This window comes from Fistularia commersonii, chromosome 25 (genome assembly GCF_037954325.1).
Source record: "Fistularia commersonii isolate RoL2024-O1a breed Wild chromosome 25, RoL_Fcom_v1.0, whole genome shotgun sequence".
NCBI lineage: Eukaryota > Metazoa > Chordata > Actinopteri > Syngnathiformes > Fistulariidae > Fistularia > Fistularia commersonii.
In genome coordinates this window covers 5,238,433-5,261,138 of record NC_141308.1, presented here as the reverse complement: position 1 = coordinate 5,261,138, position 22,706 = coordinate 5,238,433, and the positions used below count along the sequence as shown (strand labels likewise).

The 22,706-nt window shown below is 38.5% G+C and overlaps 1 protein-coding gene across 2 annotated transcripts in view; it reads left to right on the top strand.

Moving 5' to 3' along the window:
- Positions 1–22,706, top strand: part of agap3 (ArfGAP with GTPase domain, ankyrin repeat and PH domain 3) — a 72,194-nt gene that overhangs the window by 6,933 nt on the left and 42,555 nt on the right. For both annotated transcript variants that reach the window (XM_086172050.1, XM_086172049.1), the window contains exons 2-9: positions 2,918–2,976; positions 6,826–6,913; positions 10,714–10,799; positions 13,973–14,114; positions 14,485–14,619; positions 16,994–17,121; positions 17,344–17,499; positions 22,211–22,294. In XM_086172050.1, coding sequence (XP_086028176.1) covers positions 2,918–2,976; positions 6,826–6,913; positions 10,714–10,799; positions 13,973–14,114; positions 14,485–14,619; positions 16,994–17,121; positions 17,344–17,499; positions 22,211–22,294 — 878 coding nt within the window. The remainder of the gene's footprint in view (positions 1–2,917; positions 2,977–6,825; positions 6,914–10,713; positions 10,800–13,972; positions 14,115–14,484; positions 14,620–16,993; positions 17,122–17,343; positions 17,500–22,210; positions 22,295–22,706) is intronic.

Here is a 22,706-nt window from a genome sequence, read left to right as displayed (position 1 = left end):
ATATAAAAATTGTGTGGTTTATCAACAGTGCTGACAGTAATGGTGCTCTTTGGGAACATAGATTGCTTGGGGTTGACTTAACAGCAGATTCAAACCACTCTTTTCTAAAAAGAAATATTGAAAGCTTTACTAATTCATAGCATAGCATGTATTTCAAAATGGCAACATGTTGCACATCAAACAAGGCTGGATAAGGTACACATCCATCAACAAATTACAATTCTCCATGAGCACAGCAATTGACATGGAACATAATATCGAAGGAATGATCCGATACACACCTGAAGACTGGCTTACTTAAAAGTAAAAAAGTGGTGTAAGTCGATATCTTTTCAACCTCGGAAAGTTTTTCTTTTTAGAGTTATAATCCAAGATATTTACCTTTTTTGAAAAAAACATTTCAGTCCATAGCCCACCTTCACAGATTTAAGGAGGACTTTGATTTTTTGAGAGGTTGCAAATTCTTTAGTCAAGCGGGACACATGAAAGGGCCTTATCGTAAAGCAGGAGAAAGGATTTGTTGGGCAATTGCATAATCTTATATTTCTGAGTTTTTTCGCAGCGGGAGGAGGTGATAGATTCGTGAGGATTTTGTACCATAGTTTTTTTTTTATTTTTATGTAATACTGCTGAAAGATGGCCACTTGGACTTTGATATACCTCTAGCTAAAACAAGTGTTCTTTCTAGCTGTTTTACAAAATGCTATTTGCACATTAAGGAAAAAATTGAAAACCCTCAAATTACTTTTTTTGTTTTGAAATCTTTTCATGTAGATCAAAAATAAAAAACAGCGTAGTTCACCAAAATCCATATAACTATAGATTCACTTTAAATTAGACTATTGTTGAAAAGATGTAGAAGTGAAGAAAAGACGTGTAGTGTTCCTATAATCCCAAAATTAGTGATTTTTTTTTTTTACATTGAAAATCAAGCCACAAAATCCTACAAAGTTTTCCACTGAATCGGTACATTGTGAAGGACACACTTCCACAAACAAACTAGTCCAACCCAAAACTTTGTGGGTTCTTGTGCTGTCACCCTGTCCAACCCTGCACCGAGTCTAGATGACTTAAAGACAAATAACCAAACCAGATGAACTGGAGAATAATTATTGTTGTCAAATATTATCATGGCAACTGAATGTGAGTTTTTCTCCTTTCCCTTCTCATATGAGGGGCTTCCTCAGTTCACACTGCTTTCATCAATTTTACTTATTTTGTCCCAAACTGTGTCTAATCGATTGTTCTGACTCAAAACGCTCTTACTTGCTGGGAAGTGAAACTACTATATAACAGAGAAATTCTCACTGTGAACTTATCTGGGAATGCTATCTATTTACAAAAAAACATTGAGTGGGGGTCTTATTTCATGTGGGCTCAAAGAGCTATAACCTACACGCAGCCTCCTGCAGTTTAAAATGGAATGGCATGGTGAGTTCATGTTCTGACATGTCAAACCCACACTAAGAGGGCTTAACATGAGGCGTGCTGTTCCTGCTCCCCCACAATGCACGGTGAAAACCTCTCTGTGAAAAGTGTGTTCTTCTCCTTAACCAGGAATCAAACGTTCAAAGCAACTCATTGTTGTGGGTAATCAGAAAAAAAAAACAAACATTTTAGCATTCTGCTCAAACTGTAGGAGGCAATGGGAGTTTCGGTCCAGGCCTCCCTGACTGTGAGTCATGCACCACTTTTTATTTATTTACTTGAAGAGAAAGCAGTATTTTCCCTGCAGGGACAGTTGATGATTACTTTATTGTCATTGATATCACCTGAAGCAAAAAAGAAACTGCTATTGCTGCAAGAAAACAGGCTGACTATACTGACAAGTCCTTCTCGTGGGCGTCAACACTAATTATTATGGTTTAGACTTGGGGAGGAAGCAGGGATATCACCTTGTATTACACTCCTTTTTGCCTGCAGACAGTGAGTCTACACTCTAGCATCAGAGAGCTTATTCTTGGGGGGCTCGGTTGGTGAAAAATCCATGCTCCAAAGCAGGGGAGTGTTTTTTTGTTTTATTTTCTAATTGTTGTTACTTCGCACACAACGCTTGATGACTCTTCATTCAGCTGAAAAAGTTAGCTAAAATTGTCCTTAAAATGCATTAGCCTGTTCTCCTTTACTCACAGTTTTGTATGGAAATTCCAATATTGGAAATTGAGTATGAGAGGATGGAGTTCATAATAATTGGCAAACCAAGGTCAGCTCGTAACAAGATGATACCTGTGAAGTTTTGTCTCCCTCCCCCCACAATGAAATCTAATGACTTTTTTATTTTATTTCATTTGTTTTTCTGCATTTTTTTAAATTTTTTTATTTATTTCTGCATTTAACTCATGAATGAACCATGAGCAGTTGTCAGCCACTTAGCGGTGCCAGGGGAGTGGTAAGTATTAGGGTTAGGGGTTCAGTGTCTTGCAATTTGTTTTATCGAACAAATAAATCATCTGGCAGTTATATAGCTTTAATATTCAGAAAAAACATCATGTAAACAAAATATTTACGACTCAATATAAGATTGAGTAGTTCTGTCTGTCTGGTTCTCTCTCTGTCGAACACTTTGTGTGTGTGTGTGTGTGTGTGTGTGTGCGTGCGTGCGTGCGTGCGTGCGTGCGTGCGTGCGTGTGTGTGTATAAATATATGTAAGTGTGTTTGCTATAGGTGAGAGACTTGGTAGTACTATGAGGGCAATGTGAGGGCAGCACACACAGGGATACACATGCCTTCATTTTAGGAAGATTGTACTAAATACATAGCCTTAGTGTGAATGGATTTTTTGTCATACAAATTGTTAACATTTTAACCCTTAACCATCAGAGTTCCTGCACAAATTTGAATGATGTGTCTTAGGGAAATGTAGAATAGGCAGGAATAGGCAATAACTTATATTTGACTTTTCCCCTTTTCTTTTTAGACTCTTTTGTGAACAGCCAGGAATGGACATTGAGCCGGTCAGTGCCAGAGCTGAAAGTGGTGAGTAATTCTTATATTTCACGTTCCCTCTGTTGACACTCCCTCCGAAGTGTCGGCTTTCTGATAGATATAAATGCCAGTGGGAAATGATGTTCTGTTCGTGTAATACTGGCTTTGTATATTAGATGAGAGGGAAGCGGTTGAAAGATCGACCAGACTTTTCTCTGGCAATTAGTGGGTGATTTTTAATGAGATGCGTTGGCATGGAGATGCAGGGTGGCTTGCAGCAGGACATGGGATGAGTGACAGTTTTGGGCTAGACTTGTGACACATCCTGGGTCTGATTCCACCCGCCAGTGAAGCGAACACAGCTACTGCCAAATGCACAACTAACATCCTCACATGATTTGATGCCCTCTTCCAAGCAACATGAGAGGCCTTGAGAACTGCACTTCAGTATTCTACTAGTCAAAGTAAGATTATCATAACGGTCAAGCTTATTGTCAAGGCATCTTGAAAAAGAGAATATTTCCCTGAGATGAAGACGGAACTATTCACCGATCTCTCTTAGGAAAACCTTCCTTAGAGCGGTCGCCCCTGGAACTGAACGTTCCTGGTTCAATTCCCGCGCTCCTCCCAGCCAGTCCAAGTGTTGTTGAGCAAGACAACTGCTCAAATTTTGCTGGTGTTGTGCTCTGTGTAACTGAATGAGACAGTAAAGGTATTTCTTTTACTTTCCAGTGTATTACTTGTAACCCCCTTAAACAGGACTTTGTTAAATACACCTGAAGGCACTTAAGAAAGTTGAGAAAAAAATGCCATTACTTGCAAAACTTTATTATTTTATTTTATGACCAGGGTGACGGTTTAAATTTGCAGCGAAATGCTTCAGCATTCAGACTTCTTCTCACTTTATTAATCAAACAGACAAAATGTCAAGAACCCCTCACAATATTATCCCATGCATTTAAACAAAGAAATGTAGCATTGATTTTTTTCTCCCTTTTGACTTTGGGTTCCACACTCTTTCATATCCCCTTATCAGATTTAAATCACCAGAAATACTTTGTTGAACAGTGCTGATTCTGCTATTTTGATTTCATGATTATTAATGCATACCTATACAATAGGTACAACAGCAGCAACGTCAGTAATTAACCATTTACCCATAGTTTTGCAAAACCCTACATTTTGTTAACTCAACAAAAACTACACCAGACTTATTCATTGATTGTTTTTCTGCGGCACCTCATACTGTTTTACCCCCATTACAAAGAGCAAAGGCTGGGAAAAGCCTAGAATTGATATTTTCTGTTGAGCCCCAAACATCCCCTTTAATTACAGCCATACTTAACTTTAACACCCTCTAATGATCTTAAAAGGAGGAAGGTGATGGTTGGTAGAGGTTAGCAAAGGGAGGAGATGAGGCTTGTCGGAACCCCTTTGTTCTTTGCAGACATGCTGGCATCATAAGCCTATCCTCTGCCATGCATCACCCCGAAGGCACTGTTTTTAGGTCTAGACACCCAGGTGAGGAAGGAGAGTAAAGCTAACAAACTAAACCATATACGTTAAATCACTTAATAATGATTCAGCTTCCCACAGAATGTGTAAAACAGTTTCACTGCAACTTTGACAAAAATCAGATGTACTTTTCAATTTCAAGGCTGCAAAGGTTTCATGGCAGTCAGGATAAAATATTCTTTTTCTTAGCTGATACATGAATAGCAATTAAATAGAGCAAAAAAATCCACTTTATAATTCAGTGACGGTTGTGTAACTTTTACTTGGTCGCCTCATTATGGCTTAAATGATCTATAATGTATCTGAAGAAAACTTTCCAAGTATTGTAGCTTAAGAGGGTATGCCAAGCCAACTTTTGGGGAAATTGAAAAGTAAGAAAGTCCAATAGTATCAGCTAAACATGTTCCAGAAAAATCTTAAGAAAAATCTTCCCCGCAGATGGGAAAAAGGATTTTATATTGTGCCATAGTATTTATGCATTGTTTTTCATTCATTTGTTGCAAATAATATGTTGCTGAGCCCTGGAGGGGCTGTCCCCATTGACTGAGGCTCTCTATTCAACCATAGCAATTTTTCTGACATGAAAGTTATTCCTGCTGTTCATTTGTGTGGAAAATTGCGATGTTTCTTTACATTTCTGTTTTCCACGAGTCACAGCATTTGCAAAGCACATTTTTCACGGCTGTTGAAATGTGTATTTTATTACTTTTAGTTGAAGCTTGCTTGCGTTTTCTACAAACACCTTTCATATGTGCTAAGCAAACTCCGATAGGTGGGCGGCACGGTGCCACAGTGGTCAGCATTTCCAATTCACAACGAGAAGGTTCCTGGTTTGATTCTGTAAGAAAGGCCTTTCTGTAAGAGTGTTTGCATGTTCTATTCAACATGCACTCGTGTGAATTGGAGACCCTAAATTTGCCAAGACAAGAGAACGTTTGTGTTGCCCCGTTGTAGTCCTCTTACCCGAGGACAGCTGGGATAAGCTCCAGCACCCCCACAACCCTGATTGCAGGATAAGTGGCATAGATAATGGATAAATGACTTTACTGTATACTGGATATTTAAACAAGACTCGGAGCTTTCCACATTTTCCACGAGCAAGCATGCAAACAAATGAAAATAAAAAAAAAGTCTTGTAGTGCCAATATTGGGGAGTTCATAGCAATCCAAAAATTCATTTTTAGCTGATTTCGTATTCCGACTAAGGGTTTAGGCACTGGCCATTCCAGTAGAACTCACTGTCACTGACTTTACTAACAAAGTACGTCATATGAAGTGGTTTTGTTAAATTATAGTGCCCCGCTCCAATTCATTCATCTCGTTTTAAAGTGACGAACAACAACAACATGAACCAACAAACGGGGCAGACCTCAAACTTAAACCACACAGTGCTGTCTTGTCCAGATGATTGGCATTTTGCATTATTCACACGTCCTTTGGAACAAGAGGATCTTAGTTAAGGCCCAGTGCTTCCAGCTGAGTGGCGTCCATCTAATCTCAAACTCTAATTCATCTTCTGGATATATCTTGGATTGTGTTTGGATTCTGTTAACTAGTAAATACAACTCCGGCCAAAACTCAGGCGTAGGCACTTATGTAGAAAGAACAGTGTTAATGGATATACAACAGAAAAAAAAAAGATGAATCTTGTTTTATTGTTTTTTGACACACTCCCAAGTACACCTATTAGAGTAGAAAGTAACATTTTAGTGTCAACAAAATGTGAAAAAGGAACACTTTTAATGAAAAAATAAAATAAAATTCTGGAGGGTGCAAATTTGGTGACATTTCAAACCCCTATAACTTGTAGGTTTCATGAAAAGGGAGTTTATCAATTATTTAGTTTGACCACAGCATCACTTAACACTTTGACTATTGAAATAATAATTATATATATTTTTATTTTTTTTTGTAAAGTTTAACAGTTGCAAGTCCATCTGTGATTGAGGATTATTGATGTGCCTCAAAGACTGATAATAGCCATCACCATACAACACTTTGTTTCCTTATATCTTCTTTTATAGTCATCCACATATTTTATTTTGCTATTTCAATATATGTTTTCTGATATGCATTTCAGTAATGATGCCTTTTTACTTGTGATGATTTTGTATTTTATTGTTCTGAATGAAGTTCTTTGAACATCCTTCAAATATTTGCTATGATTTCCTCACAATCTATTTGTTTTCCAGATTTTATTGCTGTTGATGGGTTTTGTTTTATTTAGATGTCAGTTGTATGAATGTTATTAGTTCATAATGAGATAAAACCAGGCCTGTCACTGGAATTTCAACTTGGATGCACAGTCTGTGTAAGGAAAGTTTGCCCTGTTTTTTTTTTTTTTTAGAGTTTTATAACCTATAAATTGCGCTCTTGGTTTCGCAGGGCATTGTGGGAAATCTATCCAGTGGGAAGTCTGCTTTGGTTCATCGGTACTTGACAGGCACATACGTGCAGGAAGAGTCTCCTGAAGGTAAGATATGACGTGAACGTAAAAATGTAAGACAGTTAAACATAATGCCTCAGCCTAATGAAGCATGTAGGTATCATACTGTGCAGTTACTTCAAGCCTAACGTACTGAGTACTACACTGTGAAGATCAATCAATGCAAAAGAATATAAGGGGAATGATAAAAAGTTAACATGAATGCTGGCTCACTGTTTTTAACAAAATGTCATTTTGGATCTAATCAGGCTCCTGGATAAAACAGGGATTTGAAATTGGCTATGTTACTCCCAATGTGTCTTGAAAGCGAATGACTAACCCATAATTTAATTACATTTTTTTCACTCCATTAGGCCACAAAGTTTCTATCAATCTCTATGTATAATTCAGCAAACCACTCTGAATCAAAGCAAAGGACTACAGAGCAAAACAGAGAATGCGGTCTAATTTTACTTCTTTTTTTTTTTTTAAGTGTGTAGGTTCATGAACTGAATTTGATTATAACATGAGTTACTTCAACATTCCATTCACCTGTTTTCAGAGAGCAGAGAATTTATCAGTGCATCACATATTTTGGGACTTGGTGGCCGTGTTATGAGAATTACTGCCTATATTATTAGCTCGAGGTTATTTTGCCCAAGAAAATGTGTTCCATCATGTCCTTCATGCCAAATGATCGTCTGATACAGTGGCAGTGAGTTATGAAAGTACTAACTTGCTGTCCCATTGTTTTCTATCATCACTAAGAAAAATAAAAACCGCCACTTACACTTCATCACTTAAACAAGAAACGGCAGTGCTGTCACAAACATTCAACTTTTAATAAGCACTACAGACAACAACATAGAAAAACCTGAGAATTAGAAGTATTTAAGACTCCTCCAAGGTTGATATTAAATCAATTGAAATTAACAAAATGGCAAAAACTACACAAAAAATCTCCTATTTATGACAAAAAGTGTATGAATGTTTCATACAGGATGCTGCTAAAACAGAGGTGCACCGCCATGCTAAATAAAGCTCCAATCCGCATCGCACTCTGTAAGTCTATTTGAGTCCCAGCCTGTTTGAATCTTGCTGGCTTGATGTTAGCTTTATAGCTCACAGCTGGATTGAGCGGATTAGGCACATGGAAACATTAGAAAGTGGTATTTAAGGGGTGTTCTATTTATGAGCATAATGAACAGCATGCGCCTTTCTTAAGCGCCTGAAATGATTAAAATTTTACAAAGTGGACTTGCTTGTAAATATGGCCTTTTTTTTAAACTATTGTTGGCGACAAATGTGTAATGGTACAATGCCTTTAAATTGTTCATTAACCATCCTGCAGAGGCTACTGCTGTCGATTAATTTTTAATAGTGAACACCTCCGCTTGCATAATCCCTTTGACATGGAGGTCCTGTCTCCCACCGAAGGATCCTATGCTATTCCGTTTCACCCAACAAGGTTATAGAATAAGATCTGCGAGATCGTAATGAGATTGCCCCCCCCTGGCCTATAAGGTGAAGTATTCACCTCACAGAAATCCACAAAGATGTTGCCAAATCTAAAATTAACTGTTAATCTCTGATGGTTTTGCAGGGCTTTATTATAATGCAATAATTATGAGGATGAGGTGCAAGAATCGTAATTAGTTTTTGGCATTTTATTGCACCAAAGGAGAAGAATCCTTATAAGTTAATGAGTCCTTGAGAAATTGGAAAAAAAAAAAGGGACTTTGCTGTTATCAGGGAAACATGTCCACAGCAGCATGTGTGTGTGTGTTTGCATCAAGGAACACACACACACACCATGATTAGCAGCTGCTTCGTTTTTTTTTCTCTTCCTATTGCTTTGGAAATTTGAACGTATCAGAGAGGCATTGCCCGGCAGAAAAGGGTTCAGTGGTGACTGTTCCTGGGCTTTTTGCTATGATATCTGAAAAAAGGTACTGGGGTGTGTTGCTATAGCAACACCGGATGGAGCTCTGTTGGATTGTGGCTGTGTGTCAAGGTCTAAGCCTCCATGTAAGCAGAAAATGCTCACTGTGTGTTAACGATGCCTACCAAGTTACCATTTCTCTGTTGGCGGCCTGCAAGGATACTAGTGGCCATGTTTCATGTGAGGTTAGAGAACAAGTTTCAAAGAATTCCCAATTACTTTCAATTACATTGCAGACAACTGGATTACGTGTGTTCATCACGTAAAGGCTCGTTTTTGAGGTTGAGTTGTATCGGTCCGGCTCTAAATAAAGACAACAGTATCCTAGATGATTATGTAACAGAGATGCTGATTTCAAATTCCATTAGAGCGTTTTTTTTTTTTCTCTTTGTATGCCTTTATCACAGATTCTTATTACATTCTCTGATCTGTTAGGGCACATGATGGCTATGCCTGGCATCTTACAAATTTGGCTGGCTCATAAATCCTTCATTGTCTGCATTTTTCTGATCAAGTCTTTCTCAATGTGTGATGAGAACTTTTGCTTTTTAACCTTAACATAGGCACATAGCTTCTGTGTAAACCCTCACTCTGTAAAGCTCTGTCTTCAGAAAGAGAGAAAAAAAATGCGAGCTGGTCGTACATGGATATCTCTTTGTTACACAACCGGCAATGCAAGATTTGAAAATCTCTGTGAAAGCTGAGAAAAATCCCCTATTTGCAAAACAGGCTAAAATAGGTTTCACTGGGTGAAAATTTGGCTCAAGTGGATATGTATTGCTTGCTGAAACATGATATCACCGATTAGAAATAACGGTTTGTGACATGGCCCTTGCAGCTTTTCTGTAATGTGGGATCTGTATAATGCTGGTTGATCTGAATGATTAGCTGTATTGTTTATTTGTTTATTTTTTTGATCAACAGACCCCTTTTCAAAAATTCCCACGGATGAGAAAATTAAACAATAATAACGTGTTTATTTGTCTGCAATTCCACATCTTTGCCAACATTTTCGATCATGATCGTTACTGGACCTTTTTCTAAATTTTATCCTGCATAATTCATATTTGTCATCTCACATTCAAGGCATATTGGTATTCATAAGGCAATGTTCTCACTTCCAGGGAAAGCACCAGCCTCACATCACCCCGCTTTGGGGCTTTCTTTTCTTTTTCTGTATTTTTTTTTTTACACAACCTGTTGAAATTAAGTGCAAAAAATAACTCTCTTTCCTTCTCCCATTGGTCCTTTCTTTATCTGTCGCCAGCTTTGCTAGAAGCAAGGAATATGTATTTGTATGAAAAATTAAATTAAGTATACAATGAGAAACGTAGGACTCACAGGGCTGGTCTATTTAGCTCTATTACCATTCTGTGGACCCGGTTTAGCCTGGAGCACTCCAGTTCCATAGTTGAGAATCAACACTTTTATGACTGCTCTTTAGTTCTTTTACTCTCTTTCCTCTTGTCTTATCATTACTTGCATAGTTGGTACATTTTTTTAAAAGGGTGAGTTAGTAAATCTTTGACATATTGTAACAAAGAGAATGTTTGGCCTTTTGAGGACGTGTTGCTGTGCAGTGACATGTGTGCTGAACACGTTCCCTCAGCAGCTATGCAAGTACCTGTTTTCCTGCGCATACATTGTTCTAAAACTACATTTCAGCAAATCCCATATCGAGAAACTTGACTTAAAATCACACGTCACCAAACTTTTATGACTCAAAATGATACTGGGGTTGTGATCCTGAATTCGGTTTATTTATGTTGTATTATGACGGACTGGGGAGTTTGCGGTATTTTGCTACCAAGGGGTCTTCATGGTGGTTACTAAAGAATAACAGTGTGAAATGTAGCTTTCTTATAACACAATGTTTTTGTTCTTTGAACAAATGTCTCTTCTTCAGGTGGACGGTTCAAGAAAGAAATAGTTGTGGATGGACAGAGCTACCTTCTGCTGATCAGAGATGAAGGGGGTCCTCCAGAACTGCAGGTAGGCGTGCCGAATCCTCTCACCCTTCGACGCGTCAAGTCGGCGGGGAGTGTTAAGAGACAAATTGTTGCGAAGGACACGGCGGTCACCCCACTCCGGTATTGAACCCGGGTCCGTGGGGTGCAAAAAAATCCAAAGCACTGACCACAACACCAAACAGTTAGGCTAATTAGTGAGGCGGTGAACTCAAAAGACCGTTATATCAGTGCAGCGGCGTAAACCTGCTCTGTGGTTGTTCTTCCAAAAGCACTAACTGGGCATCAACAGATCATTAAGCAAGCCAAAGCCAAAATCCTTTTCGTGATCAAAGGGACAAGACAGCTGCTAATCGGCTTATAGGCGTGCGAAATGTAAAGTGTAATGGAGCCGCCATATCCTCCAAATTGTTCTTTACCAAACCTTGTTAAGAGAAATTGCTATTGATATTCCGATTGCACTATTGTTTGCTTTTCCACAGGGTTTTGTAATAAGTGCGTTCCAATAATTCCACTTTGCGTAATCAAAGAACAGTCATGAGTTTTCCAGTGTTTCCTGAGGGTTTTTTTCTATCTCTTCCTTGACCCGAATGAGCATCGCTCTCGCTGTTATGCTTTCTTATGCTTCATCTATCCTGGGCTGTACTAAGGCCAAACAGTCAAGCAGAACATTTGCATTTATATGATACAATGTCTGAGATACATCACGAGTTTCAGTTTCCTTTTAAATATCCGAATATATTACTAAGTCACCTGTGATGAGGAAACTCACCAATCAGCTAAATAAATGCAAATAATGTTTTTCAAGCCATTAAGTCTAATTCCACTTTTATTTCAAGCAATTTCATTCTTTAGTAATGTCTCACAAGTATTCGGGTAATTTCTCATCATTTTTAACCAGTTTCTTACAAGGAATCTTCAAGGTGATTCCTTGCTTTTTATTTTATAATCAAAGGTCATCTATGTCACTTTTATTCAGGACATTTTCCAATGAGTCTGAAAGTAAACAGCAAGTAATGCTGCATGAAAGACCCATAGGAGATTTTTACTTGTCCGCATCTGAATGTCGATTATGTATCTATTTATATACTTTATTGTCTTTTATTGTTCACACAACTACTGATGGAATGAACACAGAACATCATAGCAAAACTTACACAGAAGAAATGCCTGAAATCATCCAATATACATAAAAAGTATTATTCTTTTTTTTTTTTCTTTCAATCCGTGTTAAATATTTTCACTGGTATTTCTGATGACCGTTGTTAACGTAAAATACTTTATTCAGGTGGTTGGTAAAATAAACACAGATCACTGTGGTCTTACGAAGACGAAGGTGCTGTTTTCAAATATTCATAGTTCAAATGATGCCAAAGAACAAGACAGATTAATAAGTAGATAAATTATCGATTTACAAGCAGTTAAGTTAAAGGAAGGAACCACAAACGATGTAATAAGCAATGAGGAGACATGACCGAACAAAAATACTTGCTTGCACATTCAAAAAACCTCCCTCTTGTCACATAATTGTGTCCCATTTTATATAAGCTCTGTGTGAGTTTGCCATGTGATTTTATTAGTTATGGATACCTTGGCTAAATTCTGATGTATACCTATATTATGGCGTATAAGATTGGGAATAGGAATTAAATCAACTCAGTTGTCAGCTGCCTGTATAATTAGTCGCATAATTAAAGGCCTACATTATGTTCCTCCTCACTTGAGGCTGAGTCGAATCGTGGCTTCAAGGCTTGATTTGCCATTCATTCCCTGCAGGGGTCTGGACAACATGTGAAAGATGAATGAAGCAGCGGGCAAGTACAAGGGGATAGTTACCACTCCGTTGTTGGTTCATTGGCTAGACTTAGCCTCTCTCTTGCAATAGATGTTAAATGATCAAAATTGAGTTGCTCTGAAAGAAACGTCTTGTTGCTGTTTGACGGCAAAACCGAGCAATGAATCTGTGTGATGCAGCAAATATGAAGACATAACAGCAGTTGGGTTACATAAAACTGATGAGGACTCGGTCAGCGTTTTCTTGTGACGTCTAGGTCTTCGTGATGAAGTTTTTTTTTCGTGTGTCGCTTCACTGCCCCCTACTGTTCGCTTGCTAGATTTTAATTCAAAAGATTGCCTGCAGCACAGATGGAAGATGCATTTCAAATATGTTCTAAGGGGAAAAGCAAAAACTTCCTATCAATAAATGATTTATTTTTTATTTATGCCTGGTATTAAAAAAAGGTCACTGCAATTAAAATCAGCTTCTATTTAACCTTCTCCAGGCAGATGTTGCAGATTTGCGACAGCCAAATATCAGATTTTTCCTGCAACTACAACTTAATTTGAGCCTGAGAGGGTTAAAAGACTCCAACTAACTGATTTAAATAAATTAATAAAAATGTTGTTTCCATACCTGTTATTATATTGCTGTGATGTTGAACAGCAACATAATCTCAATGAAGGCATAGTGATTCTGATTGATAATTTATACTGTTCATGACCGCATGCCTTTCAAAAATGTATTTTTCCTCTTTTTCCTATACCAACATTGATGAATTCATAGTTTAACACTACCGGTTGCCTCTCTGAAATTTACTTATTTCTAAAAGTCTTACTTGATACAGGCTATCCGCTTTCAGGTCTGCACACCCAAAAGACAACCACACAAAAGTCATTCATTTGTCTTGAGTGGAATTCAAAATGAAACCATTTTTTGAAAGCTTTGATTGATCTTTTTTTTTTTTTTTTTTTTTTTTAACAATTATGGCAAATCAATCTTTTTTGATCCACAACTTTGCTGATTTTAACTCCTGTGGACACAATCCTCGCTCAATTTTTTTCTAATTTTGTGAAGTTTTGAGGTCCTTGAGGGCCATTTTACAATTGCTAAGGTTGCTCATTTCTTTTTTTATTTATTCATTTTTTTTTTTTTTTCTTTTGTAGCTTTTTGCCCAAGGACAAAAATTCCTGAACAATCACCTAGTTTCAAACTCTGCACAGACATCGCATTCTTCTGCATAGCTGATTTCAAACATCGATGTGAAGTAACGTCACATAAAAGCTCACAAATGTCCAGGCTCAGCACATTTCCTGACAGGAAGAAATGGTTCTTTTAAATGTCAATCCCTTGCTATCATTAAGCAGATTTTTTTTTTTTTCTGTTCTTCAATTTGCCATCTGCATCTGCTCCTTTTTCAGTTTGCTGCCTGGGTGGATGCGGTGGTTTTCGTCTTTAGCCTGGAGGATGAGATCAGCTTCCAGACAGTCTACAATTACTTTCTGCGCCTATCCAGCTATAGGAACACAGCTGAGGTCCCGATGGTCCTCGTCGGAACACAAGGTGCTTGGCCTTCACCTGATACAAAGTTCTTACACGTTATTGCTTCTTTCATTGTGGATCCTCGCAGTGTTTGCACAATGAAAAATGCATCTTTACATTTACCAAATATGATTGCTGGAAGAGTGTGGTGTTATATGAATGTTTACTCTTGTTTTACTAACATAGGTTAGACGGTGTCTTTGTTAGTAAAAGATTTCTCTTTGACTCAGAAAATAATTAAGCTTTTACTAAAATACATAGCCTTATGATTTCACTAAGGCGCGATTATCGCTGTGCTTTGCACAGGATGTTATCTCTTTCTGAAATATGTTGATTGATTTGAGAAAAAAAAAAAAAAGACTCACTTTATTTTGTTTCCCTTTCCTCTTAGATGCAATCAGTGCTGCCAACCCCAGAGTGATCGATGATTCACGGGCTAGAAAGTTGTCGAATGACCTGAAGCGCTGCACGTATTATGAGACTTGCTCCACCTACGGTCTGAATGTGGAGAGAGTCTTCCAGGATGGTGAGAGGGGGGACTGAAAGTAGACATGTGTTAGACAGGAAAGGTTCCACTTAACTAACAAGACACATTATCTTATGGTACCAATGCTATTTATTTATCCATCGTTTTACTTTTGCCTAATCTCAATTATTTCGAAGGCGGACATTTTAATGTCACTGTCTCCCAGTGACCTATAATTGTATTTGCAGAAGAAGCAACAGGAAATGTCAAACTTTGACCAAACATGAGATGAACTTGAAAAGTATTTACAACTTTCCTCTGACCATGTACTGCCTCTATAAAGACGTGACATGAATCATGTCCTAATGAAACATTGTTTTTTGATCCATAAATATGTTTTAATGACAGAAATTCCTTGATGGTGGCAGCAGAGCTATAAAATACATGTTTTATCGATTCCATCGTGGACACACAATTACCAATAGTGCCACAAGTATGAAGTCCTAAAATGCAGTTATTTTAACTTGATTTTTTTTTTTCCAAATTTGAATATTCCAGAAACCAGTGGATATTGTTATTATAACCAGTCCAAATGTTAAAGTTTATGCTATGCATGAATTACACAAGAAATATTTGACCGCCCCTCCATGCTAAAAATGCTTCATTATCATCAAACATTATCTCCAAGTCCCACAGTTATCATTTTGGTCATTCATTCATTGATTTTTGCAAAACCCACTTTTACCATAACGGCTTTCTGTTGCTTTTCCATTATTGCAATTAACCTGCTCATTTCCTCCTACCTGCTCAGTGTTCTAGTCTTTGCCCAAGATATACCTCGGAGAATCAGATGCCCAAAATTATCTTGGTAGTCCTTTTGCTGTCTCACTTAAGTTGAACCGCACAGTAGGAATTTTCCGTAACAATTGTCTGTAATGACGCTCCAAACCAAGATAATTACCTACAAATTAGCAACACCCCATACTAGAAACTTAATGTGTTTCACAAAAGCTCAATTTGTCCAGGAAATCGTGTTCCTTAAAACCATGGATAAAGATGTTGTTTGGAAAGTTGGACGGTTTAAATCCTCCACATTATCCCTTAAAGCTGCAGCTCCTTTCATCCAGCCTGTCATCCCTTTTACAAAACGTCTGAGTTTGAAACACAATGTTCGTTTTGCATTTCATTGACTACTGATGCACAAGCATGTTATGTTTCATCCATGCCTTAATTGCTTCCTGAAGGCAGATTTGAAGTAATTAAAAGTGATGAAGGGTTGTGGGCTGTTTGTAGAATTCGCTCTGTCTTTTCTTTGCCTTCTTTCCGCGTTCTTCATGCTGCAAGGAGCCGGGCCTTACGGTTTCAGCTGTCACTGCGACTTCAAATCATCTCTTTCCCTTTGCGCTAATGCAGCTCTTAATGCCGCCCTTACGTTTCTCTTACTGCAACCCCTAAACTCGCATTCGAGAGTGCTGTCATTTAAATGAAAAAATCTACCGAATGCATGCAGAATCAGCTCTGTAAGGTAATCTTAGTAGTTTTATTTGATAAACGCCATACAGCAGTGGCTCAGGAAATCATGCAAGATATAAATGCAAGTATCATCTTTAACGACAGATTTCTTTGGCATGGGAGGAACCTTTTATTCTTGGAATTTGCAATATATTGCTTTCCACCTGATTGGAAAATAAATGGCCAAAGTTTTTTTTTTTTTTTCCAATATTCCCCAATTTTTTTGGTCACTGATACTGGAAAATGAGGTATCAGAGACTTTTGCCCCAGTTTACTTATAACTGGTTGCCATAAACAAATTTTGCACATTGCACAAACAAACCTCCCAAATCATATTCTAAACAATGAAAGTTAACATACTTATACAGGCCTTTCAGCTCTAATTTCCAGAGCCTCGGCTACAAGGCATCAAACTGGAACCAACTTAGTACCACCTTACACTATCTCCTCCAAGTAATCACAACCCCTGTGGTTTGATTCTAATATTAGATCAGGTTTATTGATTCAATGTCCTCTGACCACAAAATACCATATAAATGTGTAAGTACAGTATTTTGAGCTGCACACGCAGACCCAGATTATGTATTGCAACCGAATGTGCAGGTGACATGCTTCAGGCGTTAAACCAGACGTTTCTTCAAAATCTTTTCCATCTTTTCTGAACACATACTACTTTTATTGTTGAGATGCTGCAAATGTTTCTGAACCCTATTGTCTTTTCCTGTTTTTCTTTACCATTATTTTCCATAATGCGATATGATTGAATAACAAGCAGACGCTGTGTTTTCACCCGATATCACTAAGTATGTTGTATATCCGTAGCCTAAAGATAGACAGACATTGGTTTCTAAATTCAAATGTCTAATATTACAAAGTATGAACAAGCAATCTGTTCTTGTTTCTTTGCCTCTGTGTCCTACAGTTGCTCAGAAGGTTGTGGCCATGAGGAAAAAGCAGCAGCTCTCTATCGGTCCATGCAAATCTCTCCCGAACTCTCCCAGCCACTCATCGGTCCCCGCTGCGTCAATCCCCTCTGTTCATATTAACCAGGTACGAGTCGACGTGTCGCTGGCTTCTTTATCTACTTATAATGTAAATAACCAAACAAGAATGCAACAACATATATTCATTGCTACAGTTATCAGCACAGGAATGGCCTTGACCTGCTCTTCCATCTTCACTCTTTCTGTGTTACGCGCTTCACTTTCAGTCCCTCTCTCCCTCTTTCCTCTGATTTTGTCGGTTCTTCTTAATCTCTCTCTCCCTCCCCAGGCGGCCAATGGTGGGTGCGCATTCAGCGACTACTCTTCCTCTGTACCCTCCACCCCCAGCATAAGTCAGCGGGAGATGCGCATTGAGACCATCGCTGCCTCCAACACGCCCACGCCCATCCGCAAGCAGTCAAAGCGCCGCTCCAACATTTTCACAGTAAGTATGCGACAGCTGATGCAAAGCAACACCCACACACACTACTAGAGGGCATGTTGCCAAGCATACTTTGTCCACGAGGGGGAGACAGGTAACTTGCAATGTATCGAAGCCACCTCTCCTGCCTCCTATGCAGGCAAAAAACAGCATCTTGCTCTCACAGCACAATGGGCGAACAGAAAATGGCTAAAACTCAGAGTGTATTAATTCCCCAAAAATCATTTTTACAAAGCAAATGTCAATAATAAGCACTGTGGAAAAACTCTTTCGTCTTTTTCTAATTGGATGTAGTTAGCACATATGGATTAAGTTTCTTTCATCCATAAAGAAACCCGCACTGTCTAAACAGCTGACCTCCTCCCCCCCTCTTTCTGCTTTTATTAGATGCTTTATTTTACAATGATACCCCAAATGCAGAGAGACAGCAGCAACGTAATGCCACTTCTCCTGCCTGACCAAGTAAAACTAAGTTTGAGCCTGACTTAAGCCAGACTTTGAAATGCTGCTCATCCCGGCACCCCCTTTCACCTTAACTTAAGAGAGCCCTGCTTGTATCTTCCTCCCAGCTGCTAACATCTAGCTGAATATGACTTGATGACCCCCCCCCCATACTTACACCTCTTCTAGCCCACTTAGATTCACTATCAAACCAGAATTCTTACCCCTGTCTGCCTTCTCTTTACCCCATGTCCTGTCTTATTTGCCCTTTGCTCTACTCTCCAGCATTTATGTGCACTAACCACTCTAATTTCCTTAGCCACCCTTAGCTTGTCTTTTTAATTGTAGCCTCCTCCCTCCTCTTCCACCCAGTCTACACTTTCCTCCTCTCTTTTCCCACTTACACAAGCCTTCTCTGGTGCCAAGCCTTTTTCCAATCTCAGATAGCCAGACCCCTGCCTCTTTAAGCTGAGATCTATCGACATTACACTTCAAAAAAAAAAAAAAAAAAAAAAAAAAAACAGGGATGGAAACTTTCAGTACAAATTGGGTTAAATAGGATTTTATAGTCCAGAACAGTTATTTTTTCAGCCAAATTTTGTGAGCTTTATGAGATAGATGTCAGGCTATATGAGATTATTCCTTTAACCTAACTTTTCCATGATACATCTACTACCCTTCCCTACCTTTCAATATCCCTCCTCTCCCTACTGTCACTCTTTCCTCTTTCTCTTTCTCTCTGTCCTTCATCTTTATCTTACTAACCCCCCCCCCCCCCAATTCCTCTCTACTCCCCCTCCTATATTTCTCCTGTTACATTCACCATGTTACCCCAGCTGCTGTGGGAGCCGCACGCTTTGTGGCATCCGAGTAGTACAGCCTCTCTGCTAGCTCCCCTTGTTGTCTCCCTTCCCCCTGCTAGGTAGTGACTAACCATGTCCACCAGAGAAATGAGCCTCTCCCAGTCCGCGTCATGGAGATGCCGAAGCACGCCACCTACCCAGTGTGGGTGCCGGAGTGGCAAGCCGAACGGGAGTTTCAGCTCATGACCTTCTGAGGAGCAGCGAGCGAAGGGTGGGAGGAGGGGGGGGTGGGGTGAGGCAATAAAAGAGTTGGAGGAGGAAGAGGAGGAGGAGGAGGTGACGGAGAGTTAAGGGGGCGACATTTCATCAAGAGTGTGATGGGCTAAGGAGAGAAAGACTTGCAGTGCTGACTCTGTCATTTTACAAATAATTGAAGGAATCTCCTTTCCTGGCTTAGTTTGTCATTAAAAGAATAAAAATCGAACGTGTGTGAAAGACTTCAAGTCCTCTAAAAATCTTGCCAGTCACTAGTTGATACCAAGCCTTCACCTGAAGATTTTACATAGTTCACTTTATCTTGATTTTGGGTTTTAAAGAAAGCGCAAAATTTGGAAAAAAAAAAAAAAAATGCCTTAATGAAATCAGATTTAAAATCTGTGTCAGACGTGACGTGCATGGCACTTCGCATCGGGACTCTTGAAAGAAAAACTCTTTGCACCCTCCGGTTCCATTGGTTAACAGACTAAAAATCTAATCACATTTTTTGGCCGATATTGGATGTGACGGCAGGTTAAGAAAAACGACTAGTTTAAATTCACTGTTAAGTAAGTGAATCGATGAATGCGAAATTTATCAGTTTTTCTTTTGTTAGCAGTTAGAAGTAAAAATGTTCCATTTAAAGATTTTGTCACTCCTTTTCACTGCCCTTTCTCGTCAGTTTCAACTTTTTCACAATCATTTCAAGCCATTTTTTAATCATGGCTGTATTTGACCACTAGGTGTCAGCACAGCACACATTAATCTTTCCTAGTGCTTCCATGCTCAATAACTTAAAACAATTTGTTTCGTAGTTTGTCTGTGATTCCTTGTTGTCTCAGGCCGTCTCTTTTTTTTGTGTTGAAAAGCACACTAGAAGATTTAGTAGAATATCCAAACATTTTTTAATACTTAGCATCGGCCCATTCATCCATTCAAAATCATGAAAGGCATTTATAAATGTTTGTCATTTGGTGTTTTTCGTCACGTTTTCAGTCCCTTCTTTTGTGACTGGATATTCAATTATAAGCAAAACATTTGCAAAAATTTCAAAAACTAAATAAAATAACCATTTCACATTGTTTCTCGATATTTGCAGATTTGTGCTTCTGTTTCCAACCTTTCTTCAACAAAAAGGGCTTTCCAACTCCTTCCGAATTAGAAGAGCATGAACGTTAAAAAAATAAAGTGAAAAAAAAAAAAAAAGAACGAGTCCCCCAGCTTTGCCAATCCCGATAGAGAGGAGATTAGAGATTGTGGACTTGCGGCTTGTCGCTGCTTTATCCTCTGTGCTTTCTTGCACACAGGGTAATGCGTAGAAGTTACACTAAACAGAAACTATAGGACTTTGCGAACGCCAAGTCCATTTGTGTGTGCGTGTGCACTCAGTGTAGACTGTCAGATATCACAAAGTCAGACAGACTGTAGGGACTCTTCTGGAAATGCCCCATCCACTCTTGCCCCACTACCCCATTCAAACACCCCATACAAAAATACGCTGTACAGTCAAGTCACTCTTGGAACTGTTATCCAGCCACCCAAAGGACACAACCTTCCTTACATGACATCGCACTGCCTTTTGCCATAAATGAGGACTCAAGGACTCAAGGTGCCAAGTTGTTTTTGTTCTTCCTTTTTTAGATTGTCCTACATTCGTTTGATCCGTTTATTTGATTCCTTCTTGTTTCCTAGGGAGTATGGAACCATTGAATGCAACTGAATATGTGATAATTATGTCATATCTTGGACGGATTGTCAGATTAGAGTAGATCTGGGGAGTTTTATGAAGGCCTTCATAAAATTAGAGTCAGGGTGTTACCGAGAGATATTAACCTGAGAGTTGCGAACAAATGACACTGGGTTGCACCGACTTGTATGAATGTAGTTAAACTTAACATTTGTTTTCATTGTATTTATTTGACATCATTTATTTTTGAATATATCAGTTGTTTTTTTATTTATTTATTTATTTTATTTTATTTTTGAAAGCTTTTATTATACTTCTTATTCTTTCTCCGTCAAGGTTTGGTACAGAGATTATGAACTCTTGCATAATCGCTTTTCTATCATGAAACGATTGATGAAAATATAGACTGCTGTATATCTTGTATTGTATTTTATTTACAATGGTACTCTATAAAAAGTACATACATATAAGGAATATATGAAATAATGCCTTTATTGTCCATCCTATATTTTGTGGGAACTGCAATGTTTGGCTCAATCTGTTGAATATTTTGAAGTGAAATTGTGACTTGCTTTGTATGGTGTCTGTATAGAAGCTAAACAAGTCATCTTAAAAAAAATAAAATGTTGGAAAAAATATAAAGCAGAGTTGGTTTACTTGAACTCAAACTCTACCTCTCTCCATTGATGACTGGACATTCCTCATGTTCTGAGTGAGACCATACACCCTTGTGTCTGTCCCTACTTGTGCCTCGTCTCTTTGTGTTTGGGTGGGGGCATTGTTTTTGAATATGTTTTTCTTACAATGTTATATTTATTGTTTGAATGTGTTTTTTTCCTTTCCAGGTACAACCAGACACTTAATCTTAATGTATTTCTAAAAATACATTCAAACTGTTTGACATGTGTGAACAATTATTTTTATGTTCCTCTAGGTTTTACAGGTCCAAGGTAGAGGAAGCTTCTTGTTCTTAAGTTTCCTGTAAAATAATCATTTTTCCTTCTCTTCCTCTTAACCTGCTTTGTATCTTAACCTATTTAATATGCTGTGAAAACCACTATGAGTGCCATAGTACTGGCACAGCCGTTCCTACACTTGGTATAGCATCAGTTGGTCCGCAGGTCCATTAAGGGCCCGATTTGGAACTCAGAGGGAAGGATCACGCAAAGGGTTTCAGGGCTGAGTCATGACTCAATGTGTGGTCGTCCTTGGTCTCCTCGGTGTTGAGATGTGTCTATTGTGGTCTTGGTTTGGTCTCTCTTTTTAATTTTTATTTTTAAACTTGCACGTCAATGTTACTGCTGTTTGTTCTGCTGGTCTGCTTGTCTATTTAATTTCAAGCTTCTTTTGAGACTTTTGTTTTGCAACGTCTCCACAAAAAAAAAAAACCTCCGCAAAAACCTTCTCAACACTACCACACAACCGCACACACGTTTCATCGCATACACACAAACTCCCACGACTCCCACTCTACACCTTAAACCGTGTTTCGCTTCAGCCTCTGACTGAATTTCTTGTTTTCTTGCAGTCACGGAAAGCCAGTGAACAAGCAAAGAGCATTGAGAGTAAAACAGACAGCATAGGCAGTGGAAGAGCCATTCCTATCAAACAGGTGAGCACAGTGTTCCTCCTTTATCTATTACAATTTTCCTTAATTGTCTCGGTAAGTATGACCCCACACTTGTATTAGTAACTATTTGATTGGCAGTACAATGCATTATATAAAGAGAAATTGTGTCAGTGTGACCACTAGATGGCAACCGAATATAGCTTAAACGATGACAGCGTTTACAGCAGTGTAAACACATCTTGTAATCATTTGTAACCGTACTCAAGTTTGTTTGTTTTTTTTTAATCCAAGCCTCATATCTAATGATCAAGCTATAGATTTTATGTCATTTTGTTGCTTTGTTCATAATCCATTCGAGTCATGTTGGCTTGATGGTTTTGATTGAAAATGTAGACGTGACATGAGGTAGCACTGAAAACCATTGTGTGTATTTTAAATGCAACGTGGTTTACAA